We start from the raw sequence: 23,230 nt of genomic DNA, 5'->3' as shown, positions 1-23,230 counted from the left end.
GTGCAAAGGACCTTAGCAATAAATCCACTTCACTGGACCTTCCCCTGCGGAGCTGCTCTTTCCCACCGGACCCTTCCCCATGTGGGCTCGTCGGTTGGTCCGAAGAATTCCTCCTTCAACCCACCCAGATTCTCCCCAAACAGAAGCGACCCCTCGGTGGTCAGAATTTCCCCCTTTAAACAAACGCCTCCCACCCCAGAGAAGAGGGTGAACGACAGAGAGGAAATCCAGGCGACTGGATCAATCTCATTTTAAGCCCACTGCCCTGGGGGGGCCCCAGTGGTAGAGCAAGGCAGCCTTTTAGCAGACCCCCCACCTCCCCTGCTAAACCTCTCCAGCCCCTCTTTCCGATTGGGAGGAAGCCCCCCCCCATCCAGCCCCAATAAACCAAGCGTTTTAAAAAATAATACAAAATAAGCACAGCTTTATCATAGAGGTTAATAAAAAAGGACTAATGCTTAAATTCTGTATGTGCCTTTTACAAAGCAAAAAACAAAAAACCAGGGAGAGGGGGGTGGGGGGGGGACGGGGGTGGGGGGTGGGGGGTGGAAAGCAGCAAAAGGAAATCCGAAACAAAGCAATCTAAAGTCAGAATTTGATCTTTTTTTTTCTTCTTTTCTTTTTTGTAAAACATTTTGTGTGTGTGTGTTTTTCTTTTTTTAAATAACGTATTTCATGGTTACCAGCCATAGTCATAACAAAAGTTATTCATAATAAAATGTATCTAAAATAACATTTCTATTTCAAACAGGAAACCTTGTCTCTCTCTCTACTTTTCTTTTTTTTCTTTAGAAATACAGTAGCTCTCTCTGGTTTCTTTTTTCCCCCCCGTCTTTTTCTTCTGTTCTTTTGTACACTTCTCTCTCTCTCTCTCGGGACACACTTTGGAAAAAGGCTCCGCAGGCTTCAAACAGCGGTGGGTGGGAGAGCAGAGGGGATGCGGCCAGGAGGATTCGGTACCTAGGAACTGGCTGGTGGGTGGGGAAGGGGCTGCCAAGAGACGCTGCCACCACCACCCAGTAGGGGCACCGTGCCCAGTTGGAGGGGGCAGAACCCATGGGCCGGCCCCCTCCACCCCCACCCCCCACCTTACTTGGGTAAACTTTCCCAGCCCCCTGGTTGTGGAGCCCCCACCCTCGCTCGACTCCCACCCTGCTTACCTCCATTTGCCAGCCCAGCTCTGCCCTGTCCTTCCTGGCATGGCCTCCTTGGGGAAGGAGAAGAGGCTGGGCAGGGGGGGGGGGCAGGAGGGGAAGTAATGCCCTCCCCTCCCTCCTGCAGTAAAGCTATTGAAAACTGGGAAACCGTAAACGAGGCGGCTAGAGAAGAGGTGCGAAAGGGGGGCGGGGGGGGGGGCTGGTGGTGCCCAACCCCATAAGAGTCAGGGTCTCCTGCACAGCCACCCCTCACACCCCTTGTAGCCCACTCGGATGTGTCCCCAACGTCTTTCCTGCCCCCTCCCAGCCCCAATTTGCAGCCATGATCCAGGGTTCCCGGATCACTTCCCTGCCAGCCTCTTCTGCCCAGCTTTGCAAATTCAGCCCGGCTGCTCCTCCTCGCCTTTGCTAAGTACCAGGAAACACTGTGGGTGGAGGGGAAATAGCCCCCCACCCACCCACACTTACCCACCCCTGTTGCTATGGCCAGTTTGCCCTGATCCTACCTCCCCACCGTCCCTCTCAACAAAGGAAGACACACAATTATCCCAAATGACTGAAGGAGGAGAGAAAAGCTTTTTGAGAGGTTTGGGGAGATGCTGCACGGGTGTCCCAACTGTTCACCCTGCACCCTGCCCCCTTCCACAGCCTGGGGTTGGGGAGGGGGGGAGAAGGGGAAAGGGAAGGGAGCCTGGAACCCATGCCAGGAACTCAAAAAATCAGCTCAACTGAGAATCCGGCTTCTGAAACCTAAACGGGGGGGATCTCCGATCCTCCCAAACTGCTTCAACAGAACTAGGCTTAATACTGCCACGTTTAAAAAAAGGAAGGAAGGAAGGAAGTGGGGGGGGGAGGGCACAAAAGCCTGACTGGGCAGGAACTGAAGGGGTTAAAAACAAAAAAGTCCCATGCTACTCCTGGGAGACGCCTAGGCTACTCTGTCTGTCTGTCTGTCTGGGTCCTCAAAAGAGGCGGTGGCTTTAAGAGGATAAAATGAACAAAACAAACACCAATTGTGTGCTGGATAACACCCCCCCCTCCCTTGGGCCTTTCCCTGGGGTCCCCCCTCCCACCCCATCACCACTCTTGGTAGAAGCAAGTATTAGAGGCACTTTTAAAATGGTTTAAGTCACCTGCTGCACCCTTTCCCTCCTCTTCCTCCTCCTCCCTGCTCTTCTGACCCAGGACTCCCCGGGAAAACGGCCCTCTCGTCCCTCCCCCGTGCCTCCCCCATCCCCACTGCGAGAGGAGGGGGTCTTCCAGTGTGACCTCTGGTTCCACTCAGGGGGGGGGGGTCACCTTCCCTGTCCCTGGGAGCGGGGGAGGCACCGGGGAGGAGGGGAGGAAAACCAAAATCGGAAATTATACCGGGCCTAATTTAGGCCCCCGCGTCTGCACGTTCAACAGGGGGAGGCCGCCCCCCCCTCCCCTGTACATCAAAAATATTAAACCAATATCTGAAGTTATAAGAATAATAAAAAAAAATAGGAAAAAAAATATTAGAAGACAAGATGGTAAAGATTGTAGTGACCGTTTTTTCTCCTCTCTTCCTCTGGCTGCTAAGGAACGCTGGAGAAGGGCGATTTTTGGGGGGGATGAGGAGGGGGGGGGAGGTCAAAGGAAAACAAAAAAAAAATTATTCACCTACCCCCGTAGTGACATACCCCTGGGGGAGGGGCTTAAAACAAAAAAAGACAAACAAAAGGAATGGGGGGGAGGAGGAGAAAAAATAAAACAGCCATCCTAAAGCTTCTCAGGAATATGCCCGCAGATCCAGCTTCTTCAGATGGTTGAGGTCTTGTCCGTGCCATCTGCAAGAGAGAGGGGGGGCAGAGGTCAAGGGGCAGCACTGAGGGGGCACGGGGTTCATTTTCAACAGGGGAGGCGTTTGTGTGTGTGTGCTTTGATGTCCTGGGAATCTTTTTGAGTTTGTTCAGTTTGGGCGTCAACAAGAAGGGAGAGCAGCCTGTCCAACCTTGGACAATGGCTTGAGGTTTGGGGTTTATTCGATTTATATGCCACCCTTCTCCCAACTAACTGCTGTAAGTCGAGGAGTGGCTGCATTGCTTAGATTCATATCCACGTTTCCTTCAGAAGGTCAAACTGATGTTTCTTGGCCCTTCTCATCTCTGCCCCCCAACCCTCCAAGGAGACCAAGCTGACTGACCCTTCAGCCTCGGGGACGGGGGAACGTGGACATGGGGGTCCCCCAATCCCACGCCTTCACAAGGATCACGGCCCCCTCGGTGCAAACCCATCGCTGGCCTTCCTTGGCCGACCCCAACCCACCCTCCCGATCTGGCGAGCCCAGGGCTCCTTACCGCCCAGCGCGTGCTCCGTCATGCTCAGGCACAGGGACTCCAAGGTGGGGTTGATCTCCAGATCCGTTCCAGGGAGCTGGCAATCTGAGAGGTTGGAGGAACGGGGAGAAGAACCATCAGGCACAGCCGTGGGCGGTTCTGGCGTTCCCTCGGGGGGGGGGGGGGAAATGGCACCGCTTCTGGCTAACGCTCAGGGGGAAATACAAAGGCCTCACATTTGCTCAAGTCGGAAAGGAAAGAGAAGGGGGGGAAAGCCCCTGGCAGACCTTCCCCCAAAGACCCAACGCCCCGCTTAAGGAAGGGTGGGGGGCCCAAAACCCGATCCCGAGAGCAGTGTTTCCCAAAGACCCCCTGCCACAGAACGAAGACGGAGGCCTCTTATGCAGGGGACAGGCAGAGGGTCCGGTTTACTCACCCTGTGGGAACATGAGGATGGCCTGAGGGGAGGTGTGGACGGGCAGAGAGTGGGTCCGCTGGACCGAGCTGCGGTTCTGGCCAGGCATGCTGTTGCTGCCCCCGGGATTGGCAAACCAGAGGTTCTAAGGGAGAGGGAAGAAACTCGTTGGCACCTCTTGGCCGGCTGCCCGAGGCATTCGGATGCTATTCTCCCAAATCGAACCGGATCTCACCTGCCGACCTTGGCTCCCCAGATTCGGGCTGGTCAGTCCGTGCCGTGGGGAGACCCCTCCAATCCCCACCGGACTCAGGATCCCCATGCGGCTTGGGGGGATGGCACGGGGGGGCATCTGGAACTGCCTCTGTCCTCGGCGGGCCACCCCCACCCCCACAGATCCAGCTATGGGGAGAGAGTTGGAGCCAAAGGCCCACCTGGAAAAACACAGCAGAGGACGTCAATCTTACCGGTGGCCGGGCCGCCATCGGGACTGGCACTGCTTTGCCACCCAAAGCGATGCCACCGTCTGCCCCTGAAGCTGAGACGACCAATGGGAGCCCCTCCCTCAAGGGCCCTCGGAAGCTCCCCTCTGCCCCCCCCCACCGCCCTCCAAGGCTGCCAGGGGGGCTTCACCAAGGAGAGGGCAGATCTAAGGAGCCTCCACCGGGCATCCTGCATGGGAGAAGGGGCCACAGGGAGAGTACCCATAGTCCTTGAATTACAGCCATTTGTTCAAAAACTGCCACAACACGGAGAAAAGTGACTCATGAGCCCTTTTCATGCAACGGTGGCTGTATCCTCCCTGGGTCATGAGATCAAATCCAGATAATTGCAACTGGTTCATATTTATGATGATTGCAAACCCAAGTCCACCTGGAATCCAGATTCACTTAACAACCAAGTTACTAACTTATCAACTGCAGTGACTCGCTTAACAACTTTGGCAAGGAAGGTCGTAAGATGGGGCAAACTCACTTAACAATTGGGAGCCACGGTGCCCTCCCTCCCTCCCTGCTTCTATTTGATAGCAGCCAGCTGTCAAACTGACCCCCCCATCCAAAGGGCAAACGGCAAAGTTAGTCAAGGAGACCTCAGCCAGGAGGAGCCGCAAGGAAGGAGCCCCAAATCTCCCCTCTCTGCAGAAGGATGTGTGTCAATTGAAGCCTCGTTTTCAAAAAGGATCCAAAGCAAGCCGTTTTCACTGGCATATCGCAATCTCACAATCGCAGGGGCACAGACTAGGCCTCCTCCGGATCCCATCTGCCAGCCAATGCCGGCTGGCAGCTCCCCGGGGGAGAGCCTTCTCTGTTGCAGCTCCAGCCCTCTGGAACGAGTTCCCCATGGAGATCCGGACCATTACTACCCTCCCGGCCTTCCGCAAAGCCACGAAGATCTGGCTGTTCAGGCAGGCTGGGGGGGCTGTTGAAATAGCCAGCCCCACGGGAACTATGAATGTTGTGTATTTTAAATTGTTGTTTGTCTATTTGTCTATTTATTCCCTTCCTTTGTTTATTGTAAGTCCTTCGGGAGTGGGTGGCATACAAGACCAATAAATACTAAATACTAAATTTGCAGGTTCTTTTTTTTTACTACAGTGACAGCATCTGTTAAGTATGGAAATATTCCTTCAACAAAAAACAAAAAACCCTCCCTGTCATTTTGAAGCAAAAAAAGAAATCCATTTCTATTGTTTAACTAAATCCAGTTTTTCAAAAGCAACCGGTGACAAGGCTCTCAGGAGTTTAAACTGGCGGCTTCGGAAATAGTTCTGACACCGCTCTGGTTCCATCTTTCCCGCAAAGGATCCCCAAAGTGTCACTCGCGTGGCAGGAAGACACAGCACAAAGTGACAGAGAGATCCAGACGTACCCTTCGCTTGTCACAATATTTAGCTCAGTGTTTCTCAACCTTGGCCACTTGAAGATGTCCGGACTTCAACTCCCAAAATTCCCCAGCCAGCGAATGCTGGCTGGGGAATTCTGGGAGTTGAAGTCCGGACATCTTCAAGTGGCCAAGGTTGAGAAACACTGCACTGGAGTAACCAATGGAAAGTGGCTCTATTTCTACCCAGCGTCTGCGTCTTAAGTCAACCTTGCCAGATTTTCCTTCACTAGGAAGCTCCTTGTGCCCGATGGGATGCCAGGCTGTCATTTTAACCCAGCGGTGCCCAGAGACTTACCCTTTCTGGGGGCGATAGCCCTGCATGTCCAGCACGGCCTTCCTCGGGAAGGTCCGGAGCAACTTCAGGACCTGCTGCTTCCAGGACAAGAGGCGCTTTTTCTGGGTCTCGGTGAAGGCCTGGCGGGAGGGGAGAGAGAGAGGCAGCCATGTTGGGAAAAGGGGAGAAAAGCAGACAACGGCCACCCTCCGGGGCTCCCGTAACGCCCAGGCTCACCTCGTGCATCAAGCACTTCTCGATCAGTTGGAGGTAACTGGTGATGTTCTCCTCGTCTGGCCGGGAGACGAGCAACTGCGTGCACACTGCGAGAAAGGAGGGGGGAAATGGTTACGGAGAAGAGGGAGATTGTTTCTCCAACCTATGTGCCACTAAAACCAAGCACCTCTTGAAGGCGGCTTGCACCAGAAAACCAGAAGCCAAATTCAATGTAAAGGAACAATAAGGAACATCTGTAGGGTCCTTGATGCCCTCTGAGCTTATTTCATTTCATTTCATTTTATTATATTTATATGCCGCCCTTTTCCCCCGAAGGGGACTCAGGGCGGCTAACAATTCAAATCAGGGAAGGGGGTACAGACAAAAAATAAAAAACAAAACATAACAATACATAATTTAAAAAACACACAACAATCATACCATTCGAGGCAGGGGGCAACAGCTCTTTAGCCCCAGGCCTGTCGGAATAGCCAGGTTCTAAGGGCTTTGCGGAAGGCCTGGAGGGTGGTGAGGGTTCGAATCCCCACGGGGAGCTCGTTCCAGAGGGTCGGAGCAGCCACAGAGAAGGCTCTCCTCCGAGTGGTCACCAGTCGACACTGGCCAGCGGATGGAATTCGGAGGAGGCCTAATCTGTGGGATCTGATCAGTCTATTGGAGGTAATTGGCAGCAGGCAGTCTCTCAAGTACCCAGGTCCAATACCATTAGTGGTATTAGTGGTTCTCCTGAAGACGTTTCATTATCCAACTGTTGATTTTTATCCAGCCCCATTCTAAGCTGTATGAATGTTGTGTAATTTTAATGTTTGTTCTTTTTTAAGTTTTATATGTCCCTCTCCCCTGTTTATCTGTAAGCCGCCCTGAGTCTCTAGGGAGTGGGCGGCATACAAATCTTAATAAAGTGAAAGTAAAGTGAAAGTGAAAGTGGTGACATCATCAGTGCACTGACAACCAGGCTCAGAGCACACTGATGACGTCACCTAGATGGGCCGAAAAACATCTGCTTAGACAGCAACCCAGTTATCCTCCTCCTCCTCCTTCTCTCCACAAACCCCACTTGCTTCTACCACTGATGATGTTACCTAGTTGGGTCCTGAAACGTCTGGAAGAAAACCACCCAGCTCAGAACAGCACCAAGGACCCCACAATCCAATAGATAGATTCCCTTCTATCAATAACAAACCTCCTCAAAGGAACCTCGTCAATCCTCAAAACCCTGGGAATGCCAAGAGTAGCTTAGGAGCATTTCTTATGGGGCAAAGAGACCCACAGCACAGCCCCCTCATTCTAGCTTCCTTGAAGGCCTCGCTGAAAAAAGGCCTGACCCCCCTCCCCTCCCCTCCCCCCCCAAAAGAGCTCACCTTTACCCATCACGCGAGTGAACTGGCCTGCAATGTCCCCTTCGGCGATCGGTGCCGCTCCGGATTCTCCGTCGCACGGGGAGCCTGTTGGGGGCGGGAAGGGGTCGTCGGTGGCTTCCTTGTCCTCGTTGCTGCTTTTCTCCAGGCCCAGCGTGGGCCCCCCTCTCGGCTCAGCTGCCAGTGGCTGGGCCTCCTTGGAGGCGGACGCAGCATGCAGAGTGTGGAAGGCCTTGATGGGGGTGGTGAGGATCTGCTGCAGTTCCTGGAGTGCATTCCATAGGTTGCCCCCTTCCAAAACGTCCTGGAGAGGGGGAGGGAAAAGGAGGGGGGAGGAGGCCGAGGGAAATCTTTACTTAGGCATGAATGAAGGGCATTCCGACCCCCTTCGCTTCCCTCATGCTTCAGCCTGACGCTACAGTTGTTGAAATCCATTTTTCAGCCACAAGAGCTGGAAACAAGGGGGCGGGTTTTCCTGCATCTGCTTAGCAACTGCTGGCTCTGATCCAGCATTCTGACCCAACAGCTGAGTGACACAACTCTCTGCCAGCAGCAAACAAACAGCAACACAACTCACACAGCTTCCCAAAACACACACACATACTATGCCGAGGCAAGCAACATCAACAACAGTGTGCTTCCACTTGCAGGAAAACCAAGTATTTCCTGAGATAATTTCTGAATGTTTAGGGAAACGCTCTCTAAACTAAGGGTGACCAACCTCGGTCACTTTAAGACTTGTGGACTTCAACTCCCAGAATTCCCAGTCAGAACAGCTGGCTGGCTGGGGAATTCTAGGAATTGAAGTCCACAAGTCTTAAAAGTTTCCAGTTGGCGGAGTATTTCTGGGAGTTGAAGTCCACATATCTTGAAATTTCCAGGTTTGAGAAACATGGGGCTAGGCCAGGGGTTCTCAACCTTTTCTTCACCACGGATACCACAAGACTTCAGATTTAAATTGTAACATTTCTTCAAGCCTTCAAGGACCCTCTTGTGACATCACAGCCCCTCAGGGGTCTGTGGTTGAAAAGCCCTGCTCTAAACCAGTGTTTCTCAACCTTGGCTACTTGAAGATGTCTGGACTTCAACTCCCAGAATTCCCCAGCCAGCATTCGCTGGCTGGGGAATTCTGGGAGTTGAAGTCCAGACATCTTCAAGTGGCCAAGGTTGAGAAACACTGCTCTAAACCATTTGGACCACCCATGGAATCCCAGGCCTTACCTTCTCCAAGGACTTCAGGACACTCTGCCTTTCGCGCAACTTTTGGATACTTAAGGCAATTTTGTGCCTCGCTCCTTTGGTCACATTCTGTTCGGGGAAGGAGGAGGAGAAGAGGGTTAAAAAAGGGAATTCAGACACACATCTGCCCCCCAGCCTTTATAGGAGGGACATATCTGCGTCTTCAGACTGGCCCCCAAAACAGTGCACAGCGTTGCATTTTGGGGGTGCCACTGCGACCAAAGTCAGAGGAACGGGAAACAATACCTGCGATTCCAGATGTTGCTCTGTGAGAGTCATCATCTCTTCGTAAGTCATTTGGGAGAAAAGGGCTGCGTATTTGTGGAGACGGAGGCTCTTCAGCCACGAGGGAACATCTGTGGGGAAGCACCAAGGCCTCAGGAACCCTGCCCCAAAAGCCCCGTTTCCTGGAGAAGACCCCCCCCAAGGGAAGCAGGCCGCTGGTCTCCAACCAACAGGGCTACACGCAGCCCCCCAAGAGAAGGGCTTCAAGGGGAGATTTTTGGGGCAAAGTAAGAAGTTATTGAGTTTTCTAGGGCTGCTTTGAGGGCAGGGTCTGCTCAAGGCCTACCAAGTCTCCATGCTGGGGCTGCAAGAGCCCCCCACCCCCCACCCCCGTCTTCACAATCTCTGGTGCAACGTTCGGGACAGCCAAATTGAGGCTAAGAAGACCCCCCTCCTCTTTCAAATGTATTTCTGGATGCCTCCTTAAGTAACTGGCTTACAGAACCCACTGAAGTGGCACACACTTAAGTCCTTGACTTACGACCATAATTGAGCCCAAATCGTCTGTTCCTAAGCGAGAAAGTTGTTAAGGGAGTTTTGCCCCATTTTATGCCCTTCCTTTCCAGCCGTTAAGTGAATCACCGCACACTGTTGAGTTAGTCGCTTGGTTATTAAGTGGATCTGGCTTCCCCACTGACTTTGCTTGTCAGGGTGTCGCAACAGAGGGATCACATGACCTGGGGACACGGCAACCGTCCTAGGTACATGCCAGTTGCCAAGCGTCTGGATCACGTGACCACGAGGATGTTGCAACGGTGGTCGGGTGCCCTCGTAACTTTCAATGGCCACTAAATGAACCGCTGTGAGCCAAGGACCACCTGTGTATCTCCTGCATCCCAGACCCTGAAGGAGTCTGGGAAGCCCCAGGGGCTCTGCTGACCCCTCAGATCCCAGGGCTGGAGTTACGCAAGCCAGGCAGAACCGGGCGGTGGGCCTGATTCCGCGGCCCCCTCCAGCCCCCGCCGTACCTTTCATGCCGCTGCCGTCCTCCTGAAAGGTGTTCCGACTGCTGGGCGGCTCCTCCGTCTGCTCGCTGCCTGAGGAGGCCACGCTGCTCTGGGGCGAGAGGGGCGCGTGCTCCCCGCTGGAGATGAAGGCCGGCCGGGCCCCCATCTCCTCCACGTTCATCCACTCGCTGGGGACCTGCTGTCCCGTGGGGATGAGCGACATGGAGCGCTTCAGCGGGCTGGGGTGGATTTGGCAAGGAAGCGCTGTGAGGAGGAGACGGTCACAAAATAAGCCAATTCCTTTCACGGAGAGGACATCGCGACTGGCCCGAGGCTCCCCCACCGGCTTTCCTGCCTAAGGGGGGGACTAGAACTCCCCGTCTCCTGGTGTTGGCCCCAAAATCACCCTCTTAGCTTTCATGCCTAAGGCAGGGCTAGAACTCCCAACCTCCTTGTCATTGGCCCAAAGTCACCCAGCCAAATTCAAAAACAATAAAAGTAGCACGCTGTACAGCTGGCACCCAAACTACGTGGCTCAGAGTCCCCCCAGATGAAGGTTTCCTAGCCAGGATTTGAACACGTCTCACAGAAAAGCCTGTTTCGATCTGGGACTATGAAAAGTCTTTCCGGCTCCTCACAACTATCCCCCCCCCCACCCCGTCTTCCACCCCGTCCCCCAGCAAAGCCCTTCCGAACCTGTGCTGCCCGAGCTGCTCCCAAGACTATTGATGCCCGAGCCGGCAGGGTGGAAGGACATGTGCCCGTTTTCCCGCGGCGCCTTCTCCTGCCAACCGTGGCCCAGGTCTCCGAGGCCCGTCTCCCCAGGACCTTGCCAGTCGTCGGAGCCTTGGCGCGAGTGGTAGGCCGCGTCTGGCCGCGCCCGGCCTTGGCTGGGGTAGCCGCTGGAAAGTCGCTCCTCCAGATGGTTGAGCCACAGGGCCAGGGAGCTGCGGTCGTCCAGGGTGGTGGCCGGGTGGATGAGGGCGTAGGAGAGCAGCTGCCGGCTCTCCTCGATGAAGAGGTTGCTCTCGATGGAGTAGGCCAGCACCTTCTGCAACAGCTTCATGTACTCGGCCTTGGCGTCTGCGTTGCCGGGCTGGAGGAGGGGCAGGTGGGAGAGGAGCAGGGAGACCACTTTGTCTTTGGGCTCTTGGTGCCATTGGTTGATGACGGCTGGAGGAGGAGGAGGAGGAGAAAAAGAGGGGTGCAAATTGGACCAAGGACGCTTCAGAACCAGGGACCTCTTCCGGGCCCTCCAAGGGAAGGGACTGTGACTCTGGAGGCAGGAGCCTTCCGACCGAGGCCTATGTCAGGAAGGAGGGCCCGTTGATGTCTCCTGGACTTCAATTCCCAGAATTCCTGAGCCAGCCATGCTCATTCCGGAAGTCCACCAGTCCCAAAAGGGCCATCGTCCCCCCCACACCCTGGCCTCCACGAGGGCTGGCTTGCTGCCGCCAGAGCTATGCCCACAGCCATAGCAGCCCTATCAGATGCCACCCTGCCTTCTATAGGGCGTTACTTTTACACAGCTGTTACGTTTAACAGCATAATGTATACACTCTGGGCCCCATCAGCCGAGGGATTTCAGCTGGCGGGATCTAGGACGGGGCTCTCCAGACCTGGCAACTTTACGACTTGTGGACTTCCAGAATTCCCCAGCCGGCCTTGCAAATCCCTGCGGTTGTTAAGGGAATCGTGCCGTCATTAAGCAAATCTGGCTTCACCCATGGGCTTCGCTCGTCCCAAGCGAGGCTGCAAATTTTGATCGCGTGACACCAGACACCGCAACTGTCATAAACACGTGCCAGTACACATGCCGGCAGGCCTGGGGCTGTTGACCTCTTGACCGAGGTCCAGCCCCGATTAGACTGGGTGCATGATGTGCTTCTCTTTTAATCTGTTTTCCTCCGTTTGTTTTTAACTCTTCACTTTTTAAAAATTTATTTTCTGTAAGCCGCCCAGAGTCCTTCCGGGATTGGGCGGCCTATAAATTTATTAAATCAATCAATCAATCCGTTGCCAAGCGGCTAAATTCTGATCGCGTGACCATGGGTGGGTGGAATGCTGCAACGGCCGTAAGTCACTATTTCCAGTGAAGTAACTTCAATCACTAATGGACTGGTCATAAATCAAGGATTAGCTGATTCACACTCAACCCACCCACATGCACACGCACAAGAGACTCACCTGCGCTGTTAGCTTCAGACTCCAGGACGTGGATCTCTGTGCAGTCGGCCAGCGAGTGCTCCAGGCACAGCTGCAGAAAGCGGGCTTGGGTGCGAGAGATGCGCTTGAGGAGGGAGAGCAGGGCGACCGTCTGCTCACATTCGTTCCAGCCCTTGAACCAGCCGGCCAGGATGCCCACCTGATCCCGGAACATCATGATGGCCAGCGCCTCGGCCTTAGCAGCAACGCACCCACCGAGGGGAGGTCAGGAAAAGTACAGGGAAAGGGGCACCCCTCACATGTTTTCAAGGAGGGGTGGGGTGGGGTGGGGGTTAGCAGGTAGGCAGCGCCACGACACCAATTTTCACACTGGTAGGGAAATAGGGGTGGCCCAGAAGTCAGTCAGAAACTCCTGGCTCCCTGTAGATCCTTTGTGATTCCTCTTCTTTGACAGATCCTTTCAGATCTCCCTGCACAAAAGGGAGAAAAAAATAGATAAGACACTCTGGAAACCCCCCTCCCCGTTTCTCTATTGTCTAGCACAGGTTGGCCACGTTGACGCTTGTGGACTTCAACTCCCAGAATTCCCCCCAGCCAGCTTTGAAACACAGAAGTCGAAAGAAAAGACAAACACCAGCTCCTTTAAACGCTTAACAGGACACGAACTTGTAAAGAACAGTGGCTGGAATTGGGTGGGTCTACTCTAGTGAAAAGGACCAGGGTGACCCGAGAGCAGCGTTCCCGTATTGGAGGGGCTGCCACAGAAGAGAGGGGGGGGGGGTGGCCATCTCTTCTCCAAAGCCCCAGAAGGCAGGACGAGAAGCAACGGATGGAAACTAACCAAGGAGCTAAGCAACTTGGAACTAAGGAGAAAACTTCCTGACATTAACCAGTGGAACAGCTTGCCACCAGAAGTTGTGGGTGCTCCACCACTGGAGGTCTTTAAGAAGAGATTGGAGAACTAGGTGTCCAGAATGGTATACGGTGTCTCCTGCTTGAGCAAGGGGTTGGACTAGAAGACCTCCAAGGTCCCTTCCAACGCTTGTTGTCTTACCAATCGTGTTTTCTTACTTCTTGTGCAAGTTACCTACGATGAACCTGACATTCTTCCTATTAGAGTTAGCTAGTCAGAGAAAAAGCTCACACCGGAAACGGTGTTTGGATGAGCGTCAGAAGGAAGAAGGGAGCGTGAGGACAATTCTCCTCCAACAAATTGCATTTTGAGAGGCTCAAGAGAGAGTTAAGCAAATCCTCCAGCCCCAAGAAGCAATGAAAGCTTTAAATGACTTCTCCAAGACCCCCAAAGGAGGCAGAACACCGGTCGGATGAATCTAATTAACTGCCAATCAAAGCCAGCCAGCGTGCTAATAGGAAATCCCTGAAATCTCACAGGGTGGTTAAGGTGCAGGAGTTCAAGACGAGAGCAATCCAGAAGAGCGTCTAGGGAAGTGTTTCTCAACCTTGGGCAACTTGAAGATGTCCGGACTTCAACTCCCAGAATTCCCCAGCCAGCATACGATTCAGCACTTTCCATTGGTTACTCCAGTGCAGTGTTTCTCAACCTTGGCAACTTGAAGATGTCTGGACTTCAACTCCCAGAACTCCCCAGCCAGCATTCGCTGGCTGGGGAATTCTGGGAGTTGAAGTCTGGACATTTTCAAGTTGCCAAGGTTGAGAAACACTGGTCTAGGGTGATGCTCATCTACGAGGTCATGGTTCTCCCAAAGTTCTTCTGAAGAAGCTTCTTAGATGAGAAGCGAAACGCCTTCAGGGAAAAACATTTCCAAGGCCTCTTGAAAAAGCACCTTTGGGGACAACCCAGAAGACGCGAAAGAATCTACTAAAAACAACGCCTCCGTAAGCCTAGCCTGCCTACCGTTGCCTCTGGGCCCCGGCCACTGTTCCGGTACCCCTTTTTTCGGTAGAGGAAGCAGCAAAAGCGGCTCCCCAAACCAACCATACTTAAGAGCCGTTCTACGAACAGGGAGCATCTGTGTTATTATCTTTTGCGATGAAAGGGGAAGAATGGAGTGAGGAAACGGCTGCAGTCTGGGTCCTTCCATTCTCTGGACACTATAATTAGAGTTAACCGAAGCAAGCCTACTCCCCAAAGAAAACGGCCAGGAGGTGTCTGGAGGAAGCAGGGAGGCAGCTGGCCCTAATTATACCTCCAAAAGAAGGACGCACGCAGCCCCATGCACACCCAAGAGAGGCCCTTTGCCACACAGGTGGGAGGAACCAGGAGCATCGAAGAGGGGAGAGCCGGCCAGCCACACAGCACCAAAACTGGACCCGAGTTGCCTTGTCTGAAGAAAAGCAGGACTCCGGGTCAGTTAAACCTGGTAGACAGATAAAAGGGGGAGTCCTCGAATCACGACTACATCCAACATGTGTTGCTAAGCATTTTACGACCGTTCTTGCCATAGTTAACTAAGCGAATCACCTGCAGCCAGTAACAAGGTTGTTAAGTGAACCTGGCTTCCCCATTGATTTTGCCTGTCAGGAGGTCGCAAAAGGGGATCGTGTGACGCCGGGGCACCGCAACCATCGCAAGTGTGAGTCAGTTGTGAAAAGTGCCTGGATTTTGATCAGGTGATCACGGGGAAGCTGCGACAGCCGTAAGCGTGAAAAATGGTCATGTCACTTTGTCTTCAACGCCACTGTAACTAAATGAATTAAGTCAGGATCTTCCTGTACCTTCAGTTTGAACTCTTTTGCAGGTAAAGTTGTATCATCTGCTTTCTAGATTTTGCCCAAAGGAGGAAACGTATGTCAATTAGGCAAACAAGCCAGGAAGAGAAACCTAGAATTACACTCAGGTTCCAGTGACTCAGCTAAGCTGAAATATCCTCTACCAAACATTTCTGGCTACTTCCCCCGCCAAAAAATGCAAGGCTAAGCCCATTTTGCTACTACAAAACTCCCTGCAGGGTGTCCAATTGGAGCAAAAGAACTCAAGGCCTATGAGCTGTGGTTCTCCCTTCTCCTTCCCTCCAGGCACCCTAGGGGAGGCCTCTGGTTCTCACCCTGCAAATCAAAAACCCAGGAAACCTCACCGCCACAGGTCCCAAAAATAGGACGTGTAAATCAGAAAACAACAGGAGCCTCCAACTTCACTCGTCCAGAGAAACAACACGCTTTTCAACTTCCGCGGCCGAGAGCAGAGAGCTGCCCCCCATTTCCAGATCGAAGGAGGGCGGAGAGCTTAATAAAAAGCAAGCTTCAATTATTGCGATATTCGCAGCTTGTGTTGCTTTTGAATAACGCCGAGAGGATACGAAGATGGGAGGCACGCAGCTAGTTTCATACGGAACAAGCCACCATTATAGGGGTAGTTGCAGGAGAGCGAGGCGCGACTCCTTATTTTGGATTAACACGGAAACGTTAACATGGACTTCTGCACGGATATTCGCTGTGTTGCTGATGCAGAAATGATATTTAGGTGGGAGAGGGGGAAAAAAAGCCCTTTGATTGAAAGAAGTCAAGATTTTTCCCTCATGTCTTCATGCTGATGAAGCTTCTAAGATAAAGCAAGGTTTAACGTTACTCTTAATAGACAAGCTGTTTACTTGCATGGCACCAAACAGAGTTGAGAATAACTTTTGACCAGGAGTATCCAAACTTTCACACCTGTGGACTAATTCCCAGAATTCCTCAGCCAGCTGTGAGTTGAAGCCCACAACAGGCCTTGAAGTTTCCAAGGTTGGAGACCCCTGACCCCTGACTTAAAAGCCATGCAGGTGTAAAAGGAGTGAGGCAGGAGCATTTGAATCGCCCCTCTTCCTATACAGGTAGTCCTCAACGTATGACCACAGTTGAGCCCAAAGCTTCCTTGAGATATTTGCTAACCAAGTTTTGCCCCATTTTACGACTTTTCTTGCCACAGTTAAGGGAATCACTGCAAATGTTAAATCAGCATCTGAATTTTGATCATGCGACCATGGGGGATGCTGCAACGGTCGTGTGAAAAATGGTCATAAGTTGCTTTTTTCAGAACTGTTGTAACTTTGAAGTTGTTAAGCCAGGATTACCCGTATGCAGCTATTACAGCCAAGAAACATAGCTTGCTACATACAGCGGTCCCGATTTCTCTTGCAAAAACAGGAGGAGTTTTAGCTGGCCCAACTTGTCTCAAACTGCGTCCAAAGCACACATACCCACACCCACATTTTCTCTATGGCAGCGCCTGCCAGCCAACAACTCTGCAAACGAGCTATGCAACAACTTGTCAATTTGGCTTTCATGCTCTCATGGTCTAGACCAGTGTTTCTCAACCTTGGCAACTTGAAGATGTCCGGACTTCAACTCCCAGAATTCCCCAGCCAGCATTCGCTGGCTGGGGAATTCTGGGAGTTGAAGTCCAGACATCTTCAAGTTGCCAAGGTTGAGAAACACTGGTCTAGAACACACAGAACACATTGTGGAATGACCCACACTGAGGTTTGGCTTTCAAGTTTGCCCTTGGGCTTGGTCAGGTTTTCCCCGTCAGGGCAAAAGCAGCACACCGCAAAGATGCGGCAAGAAAAACCAAATGTACAGGTACAGGTGAGGTGAAACCTGGCTCTACAGCAGTAACCGGGAGAGGAATTTTGAAGTTCTAGTGGACAATCACTTAAGTGTTGAACCAGCCGTGCAGCAGCCAAAAAAACCCCAACGCGATTCTAGGCTGCATAAACAGAGGGATAGAATCAAGATCACGTGAAGTGTTAATACCACTTGGAATACGGCATCCAGTATGTAGTAAAATGCACGGTGTAAAAAAGATGTGGAGACTCTGGAAAGAGTGCAGAAAAAAAGGCAACAAAGATTGCTTGGGGACTCCAGTCCAAAGGCGACTGGAGGCTAAAACTTATGAAGAAGAATGGTTGCAGGGATTGGGTATGGCCAGTCTAGAAAAAAGGATAATATTTGAGGGGCTGCCCACAAAGCGGAGAGGCCAACCTGTTCTCCAAAGCACCAGAAGGAGAAGGAGAAGCAGCAATGGATGGAAACTAATCAAGGAGAGAATAATGGCAATAGCAATAGCAGTTAGACTTATATAGCGCTTCATAGGGCTTTCAGCCCTCTCTAAGCGGTTTACAAAGTTAGCATATTGCCCCCAACAACAATCCGGGTCCTCGTTTTACCCACCTCGGAAGGATGGAAGGCTGAGTCAACCCTGAGCCGGTGGGATTTGAACCACCAAACTGCAGATAACAGTCAGCTGAAGTGGCCTGCAGTACTGCACCCTAACCACTGCGCCAAGGAGCCAAGGTGGCGCAGTGGTTAAATGCAGCACTGCAGGCTACTGCTAGATCAGCAGGTCAGCGGTTCAAATCTCACCGGCTCAGGGTTGACTCAGCCTTCCATCCTTCCGAGGTGGGTAAAATGAGGACCCAGATTGTTGGGGGCAATATGCTGACTCTCTGTAAACCGCTTAGAGAGGCCTGAAAGGCCTATGAAGCGGTATATAAGTCTACTGCTATTGCTATTGCGCCACCTCGGCTCTTAATCCTAGAACTAAGGAGAAACTTCCTCACAGTGAGGACAATTAACCAGTGGAAGGGCTGGCCTTCAGACGTTATGGGTGCTCCAACACCGGAGGTTTTTAAGAAGAGACTGGACAACCCTTTGTCTGGAATGGTCTGGGGTTTCCGGTTTGAGCAGGGGGGTCAGACTAGAAGACCTCCAAGGTCCCTTCCAACTCTGTTATTCTGTAACTTACTTCCTCGCATTAACCAGGCTGATCTCAGGAGGACCAAGAAAAGCAAACCGCAAAACGAGATTCAGAGCCATTCTCATCCAAAGGCCTGAAAACAAACCGACATATTCAAATCAAGGGGCAGGGTGGACACCCGGCATACGATTGAGCGCTTGTGGCACAATTCTGTCTCTCAATAGAAGGGCAACTGTCATTGGCAATAAAACAATATAGATATTAAGTAGGACAAGGCTTTCGGCTAAATATAGGCCTCCAGTGTGCCACACGTAGCCTCAGCCATCACATGCAATATGGAATTTTGTTCTTATCCAGAGAGAGATCATTAGGACCTGTGTTAAATTTCTAATCTAGTGCAGCTTTCTAGTTCCAGTTTTAAAACTCACAAAAGAAGAACAGAATCTCCTAAGGCTATTATCTTTGGCTTGGCAGGCCTGGTTACAAAGTGCTTAATGGGAGTTAAGACCCCAGAGGACCCCAGGAGATTATTGTGAGGTTCAATCTAAAACGTGAACCTTCCCCAATAGGCTAAATGCTGCGCAACCACCATGGAGCTTAGGTGAGAAGAGGTGGTGAGAATAATGTGGTGGACCATTAACTTATGAACTTAACTGCAGATCACAGGATAGGAGCTCTTTCACATTAAAGCAGAGGTCTTCAAACTTGGCAACTTTAAGGTTTGTGGACTTCAACTCCCAGAATTCTCCAGCCAGCTATGCTGGCTGGAGAATTTTGGGAGTTGAAGTCCACAAGCCTTAAAGTTGCCAAGTTTGGGGGACCCCTGCATTAAAGGTTTACTCATAAAATGAGTTTTTTTTTTTTTCAAAAAGAGCAAAACTGAAGTGTGCCTCCAATTTTACAATGTGGGATTGTCCCAGTTATCCAAATTTTGGAAAGAACTGACCCAGCTGGATCCCCTTTTCATCATCGATTTAAGGACTCAGGATTAGAGAGAATTTCCGTACCGATCCCGAGACAAGATTAACGAACTTTACACCACCACTTTTATCACGTGTGGAGGCAACATGTCCAGAGGTTGGAGCACAACACACATGTTGTGTTTTAATGATGTATTGTTCTATATGTTAAAAGTTTGTTCCCCCCCCCCTTTTTAAGTTGTAAGCCGCCCTGAGTCCCCCCAGGGAAAAGGGCGGCATATAAATAAACTTAAATACTAAATACTAAATACTTTCTTTTCTGAAGACCACCATTAAACCTGACTAGTCATTTAAAACAAAAAAACAACCATCAAAGATTCCTCTATAAACGAGGAAGAAAGATCAGAGCATTGCAAGGAATAATTTTCATGGGAGAAAACCTGTATCCCGGTGGCGAGGAAGAAGTAGGTGGCTAAAATGAAGGATGCAGTTAAGTCTACTAAGCCGGAGAGGTCTTGCCTCAAAGAGGAGGTTCCTCTAACAAATCACCCAAGAGCTCCATTTTGCATTTGCTCTCCACTATCCCAAAGAGGATCTGGGCAAAGGAGATGTGGAACCCACCTGGCAGCAGAGTGCATGGGCTGCCATATTGAGACAATGCACCCCCTACCAAGTATCCTCAGAAGCTGGCGAAATACAGGAATGCTTTCCTCCGATGGAGAAGTTCGAGACAAAAACAGAGAAACACAGAATCGTAGGGATGGAAGGGACCTTGGAGGTCTTCTAGTCCAAGACTGCTCAAGCAGGAGACTCTATTACATTCCAGACAAACGACTGTCCAATCTTTTCTTGAAGAACTCCAGGGACGGAGCACCTACAACGTCTCGAGGCAAGCAGTTCCACTGGTTACTTGTCCTGTCAGGAAATTCCTCCTTCCTTCCAGGTTTTCTCTCTCCTTGATTAGTTTCCAACTGTTGCTTCTTGTCCTTGTCCTTCTGATGCTTTGGAGAAGAGCTTGACCCACCTTCCTCTCTGTGACAGCCTCTCGAATATTGGAAGACAGCTATCGTGTCACACCTAATCCTCAGCCAAGGGGTTGCTCTTGAAGGCGAACCTTCCAATGTGAGCAGAAGTAACTACAGAACTGAAGAAGCTGCTTCTGTGAGAAGTGAAATGTTTTCAAGGGGGAAAAAAACCAAGGAAGACCAATTGTTTTTGAAAAGGCAACCATGACCTGGATGACTGAGAACCTCCATAGACATTTAACTACCGAACCGTATCTCACTCCCAGAGAAGTATCTTGCGAGTAACAACCATGCAGGGCGAGCTAAGTGATAGAACAAAAAATGAAAAGCATCACAGAGCAACAACATTGGAGAACAATCAACGTAAGGACGAAAACAATGAGGCAGCCCATCAGATGAATACAGGCAACTTTTTCCTGTAGAAGAAGCCTAAAGGGAACATCTGAGTGAGTTTATAAGTTGTTTATGACACCATGCGGAAAAGGGGCCCTTCGGTCTCAGTCAGACCCCATCCACCACCACCCCCCGGCTCTTTGTCTGCTGTCATAAATCTAAATTTTAAACTTTTAAAAGAAACCGCCAATGTCCCCAGATATATTTGTAACCCTAAGAATTTCTCCTCCATCCTTGGTCCTCTTCCGCCAAGGAGGGTCCCTACTGGATCCAAAAGTGAGATGTTGGGCGGAAATGATCCCCAAACCACCTGCGGAGGGAAGTTTTCAGCAGAAACTGTGGAGAACTGGGAGAAAGGGGTGGGGGTGGGGGGAGTCCTTCCCTCCAGAGGGAAACTTTATGGAAAGGGGGCAAAAGCTGCAGACCCAGGAAAGCAGCTTCCTCTCCTACTTGGGGGTGGGGTGGGGGTGGGGAGCAACCCAGAGAGCAGCAAATGTACCCACTTTTGCAGTAACTTTAATGTTTTAACTTTTAACGCCTAAGACCTTCACCGCTTCGAATCCTGGGATGGTTTTTATCCCAGGTTTGTAGCATTACAGGCTGCCCAGAGTGGCAAATAAATGGAATAAATTAAATTGGGGAGGGGAGGGAGGGGTAGAGACAGCCCTGGGGCAGAAGGGGCTTTCAGGGCCAGGCAGACCCTGAGGAGACCCCCCCTTCAGCTGAGGAAGGGGCATCCTGGCAAGGAAAGGGGGGGGGGCAGGCGAGGGTCCTTCTCCTCTCAGGGGGGGGGGGGGCCGTCAGGGCGACCAAAACGCCAGAGGGCATTGGGAAGGGGGCTCACTTGGGGAGGGGAGAGGACTGTCCCACCTCCTCCAGCCCCCCCCAGAAGGGAAAGTCTGCTTCGAATGGGGAGGGGGGCGGGTCTTTCTAGCAACCGTCCAATTGAGGGGGGGGGGGCTTCGGCGTCTGGGAAGGCTCTCAAGTCCAGCCGCGGCTCTCCTTTCGGGCGGCGGGAGAGCCCCCCCCCCCGCCCCATGGCGTGGCTGGGGATGATGGGGCCTCGGGTCGCCCTCCGGCCGAGCGGGGAGGGGGGGAAGGGGCGGGGCCTGCCGAGACCCCCTCCCCGGGGGCGGGGCTGCCGCTCCCTGAGGACCCCCCCGGGAGAGGGAGAGGGAGGGGAAGGGGGCTCGGCCGGGTCTCCTCAGACACGCCGCTTTCCCGCCGCCGCCGCCCCACTCACCGTCGCCGCGGCCCGCTCCGGCCCCACCGGGGAGACCGAGTTCCACACACACACGCGCGCGCGCACGCCCGGGGACCCCACGTACAGACATACATACACGCGCGCGCGCGCTCCCACACTCGCTCACTCACACTCGCACGCACAGAGACACACACACGCAGGGCAGCTCCAGCCACCACACACACACACACACACACTCCAGAGGGGGAGCGCGACGACGTCACAACGCACGGCGACGTGGGTACGCACCCGGGGCGGCGGCGGCATTCACGCACGCACGCAAAGCAAGCACGCACAAGAGCGCGCGGGCCTTGCCCGGCCCGACCAACCAATCAATCCACTCGCCCCGGTCGCCCTAGTTACGTCGCTCACCTCGCCGTGCCCATTGGCTGGCGCGGCGCGAGGCTTCCCCTTTAAACCCTCCTCCTTGTCGTCGTCGTCCCCCCCCCTCCTCCTCCGCCCACCAATCTTTCTCGTCCTCCGGATGCTCTCGCTGCCAATCGCTGAAGTCGGGCGGCGCGGGGTGGAGTTTGCGCGGATGGGGGCGGCCAATGAGCTGGCGGGAAATGGAGGCAGGAGGCGGAGGGGGGGGCAGGGGCGTGGCCTGGCAGCGTCTGACGCACCCCCCGCTTCCCGCCCAAATCTCGGTTCTCCCTCAGCGCCGAGCCCGGCTGGTGGGAGGCTCCCGAGGGCCGCCCGAGAAGCGGGTTTGCCCCCCCGACCTGGGCTCCTCCCGAAGCCGACCCCCCCCCCCTCCGCTCACTTCAGGGCCTTTGGGTCCAGGCCTCCAGGCGACGCCTCTTCCCCTTGGCTGAGTTCACACAACCCGGGACGCCCCAGACCCGAGTTAACCAAGCCTCTACTGACGTGTTTGCAGCTCGTCGGACTCCCCGGCCATCAAATGGCCTAGCATTTATGTTGGCCAAGCTCTGAGGCTTTTAAGACGAGCGGACTCCCAAGTCCCAGAATTCCCCCCAGGCAGCATGGAATTCTGGGAGTTGAAGTCCCCCCCCCTCCCACCTTAAGCTTCTACGGTTCACCCAACAGGGTCAATCTATTGTGGGAACCCAGCCATGCAAGGCCAGGGACAGAGCATCCCAGCCAACTGGGCTTGCTAGCTAATAGCAGCAATAGCAATAGCAGTTAGACTTATATACCGCTTCATAGGGCTTTCAGCCCTCTCTAAGCGGTTTACAGAGTCATCATATCGCCCCCACAGTCTGGGTCCTCATTTCACCTAGATAGATAGATAGATAGATAGATAGATAGATAGATAGATAGATAGATAGATAGATAGATAGATAGATAGATAGATAGATAGCAATAGCAGTTAGACTTATATACCGCTTCATAGGGCTTTCAGCCCTCTCTAAGCGGTTTACAGAGTCAGCATATCGCCCCCACAGTCTGGGTCCTCATTTCACCTAGATAGATAGATAGATGATAGATAGATAGATAGATAGATAGATAGATAGATAGATAGATAGATAGCAATAGCAGTTAGACTTATATACCGCTTCATAGGGCTTTCAGCCCTCTCTAAGCGGTTTACAGAGTCAGAATATCGCCCCCAACAACAATCCGGGTCCTCATTTCACCCACCTCGGAAGGATGGAAGGCTGAGTCAACCTTGAGCCGGTGAGATTTGAACCGCCGAACGGCAGATAACAGTCAGCTGAAGTGGCCTGCAGTGCTGCACCCTAACCACTGCGCCACCTCGGCTCTTGCCTTGTG

At 52.5% G+C, this 23,230-nt stretch overlaps 1 protein-coding gene across 1 annotated transcript; it reads right to left on the bottom strand.

Moving 5' to 3' along the window:
* Positions 1 to 407: 407 nt before the first annotated feature.
* On the bottom strand, positions 408 to 21,765 carry SAMD4B (sterile alpha motif domain containing 4B). Its single transcript, XM_032227840.1, has 13 exons — positions 21,497 to 21,765; positions 12,281 to 12,729; positions 10,790 to 11,266; positions 10,115 to 10,357; positions 9,108 to 9,217; positions 8,844 to 8,930; positions 7,626 to 7,926; positions 6,268 to 6,353; positions 6,052 to 6,170; positions 4,108 to 4,306; positions 3,894 to 4,017; positions 3,479 to 3,562; positions 408 to 2,968 (listed from the first exon to the last, which is right to left on the bottom strand). Exons 2-13 carry the CDS (start codon positions 12,474 to 12,476, stop codon positions 2,940 to 2,942), a joined length of 2,055 nt encoding a protein of 684 aa, XP_032083731.1. The 5' UTR covers positions 12,477 to 12,729; positions 21,497 to 21,765; the 3' UTR covers positions 408 to 2,939.
* Positions 21,766 to 23,230: the final 1,465 nt, after the last annotated feature.

Source organism: Thamnophis elegans, chromosome 12 (assembly GCF_009769535.1).
Source record: "Thamnophis elegans isolate rThaEle1 chromosome 12, rThaEle1.pri, whole genome shotgun sequence".
Lineage (NCBI taxonomy): Eukaryota > Metazoa > Chordata > Lepidosauria > Squamata > Colubridae > Thamnophis > Thamnophis elegans.
This window is presented reverse-complemented; position numbering and strand designations above follow the sequence as displayed.

Excerpts from the sequence above, each read along its gene's own strand:
- SAMD4B (XM_032227840.1), bottom strand. The coding sequence starts at position 12,476 with ATGATGTTCCGGGATCAGGTGGGCATCCTGGCCGGCTGGTTCAAGGGC. Across the intron at positions 9,218-10,114 it reads GGACGGCAGCGGCATGAAAG|ATGTTCCCTCGTGGCTGAAG; the intron begins GTACGGCGGGGG and ends GCTTCCCCACAG. Across the intron at positions 6,171-6,267 it reads AGAAGTGCTTGATGCACGAG|GCCTTCACCGAGACCCAGAA; the intron begins GTGAGCCTGGGC and ends CCCTCCCGCCAG.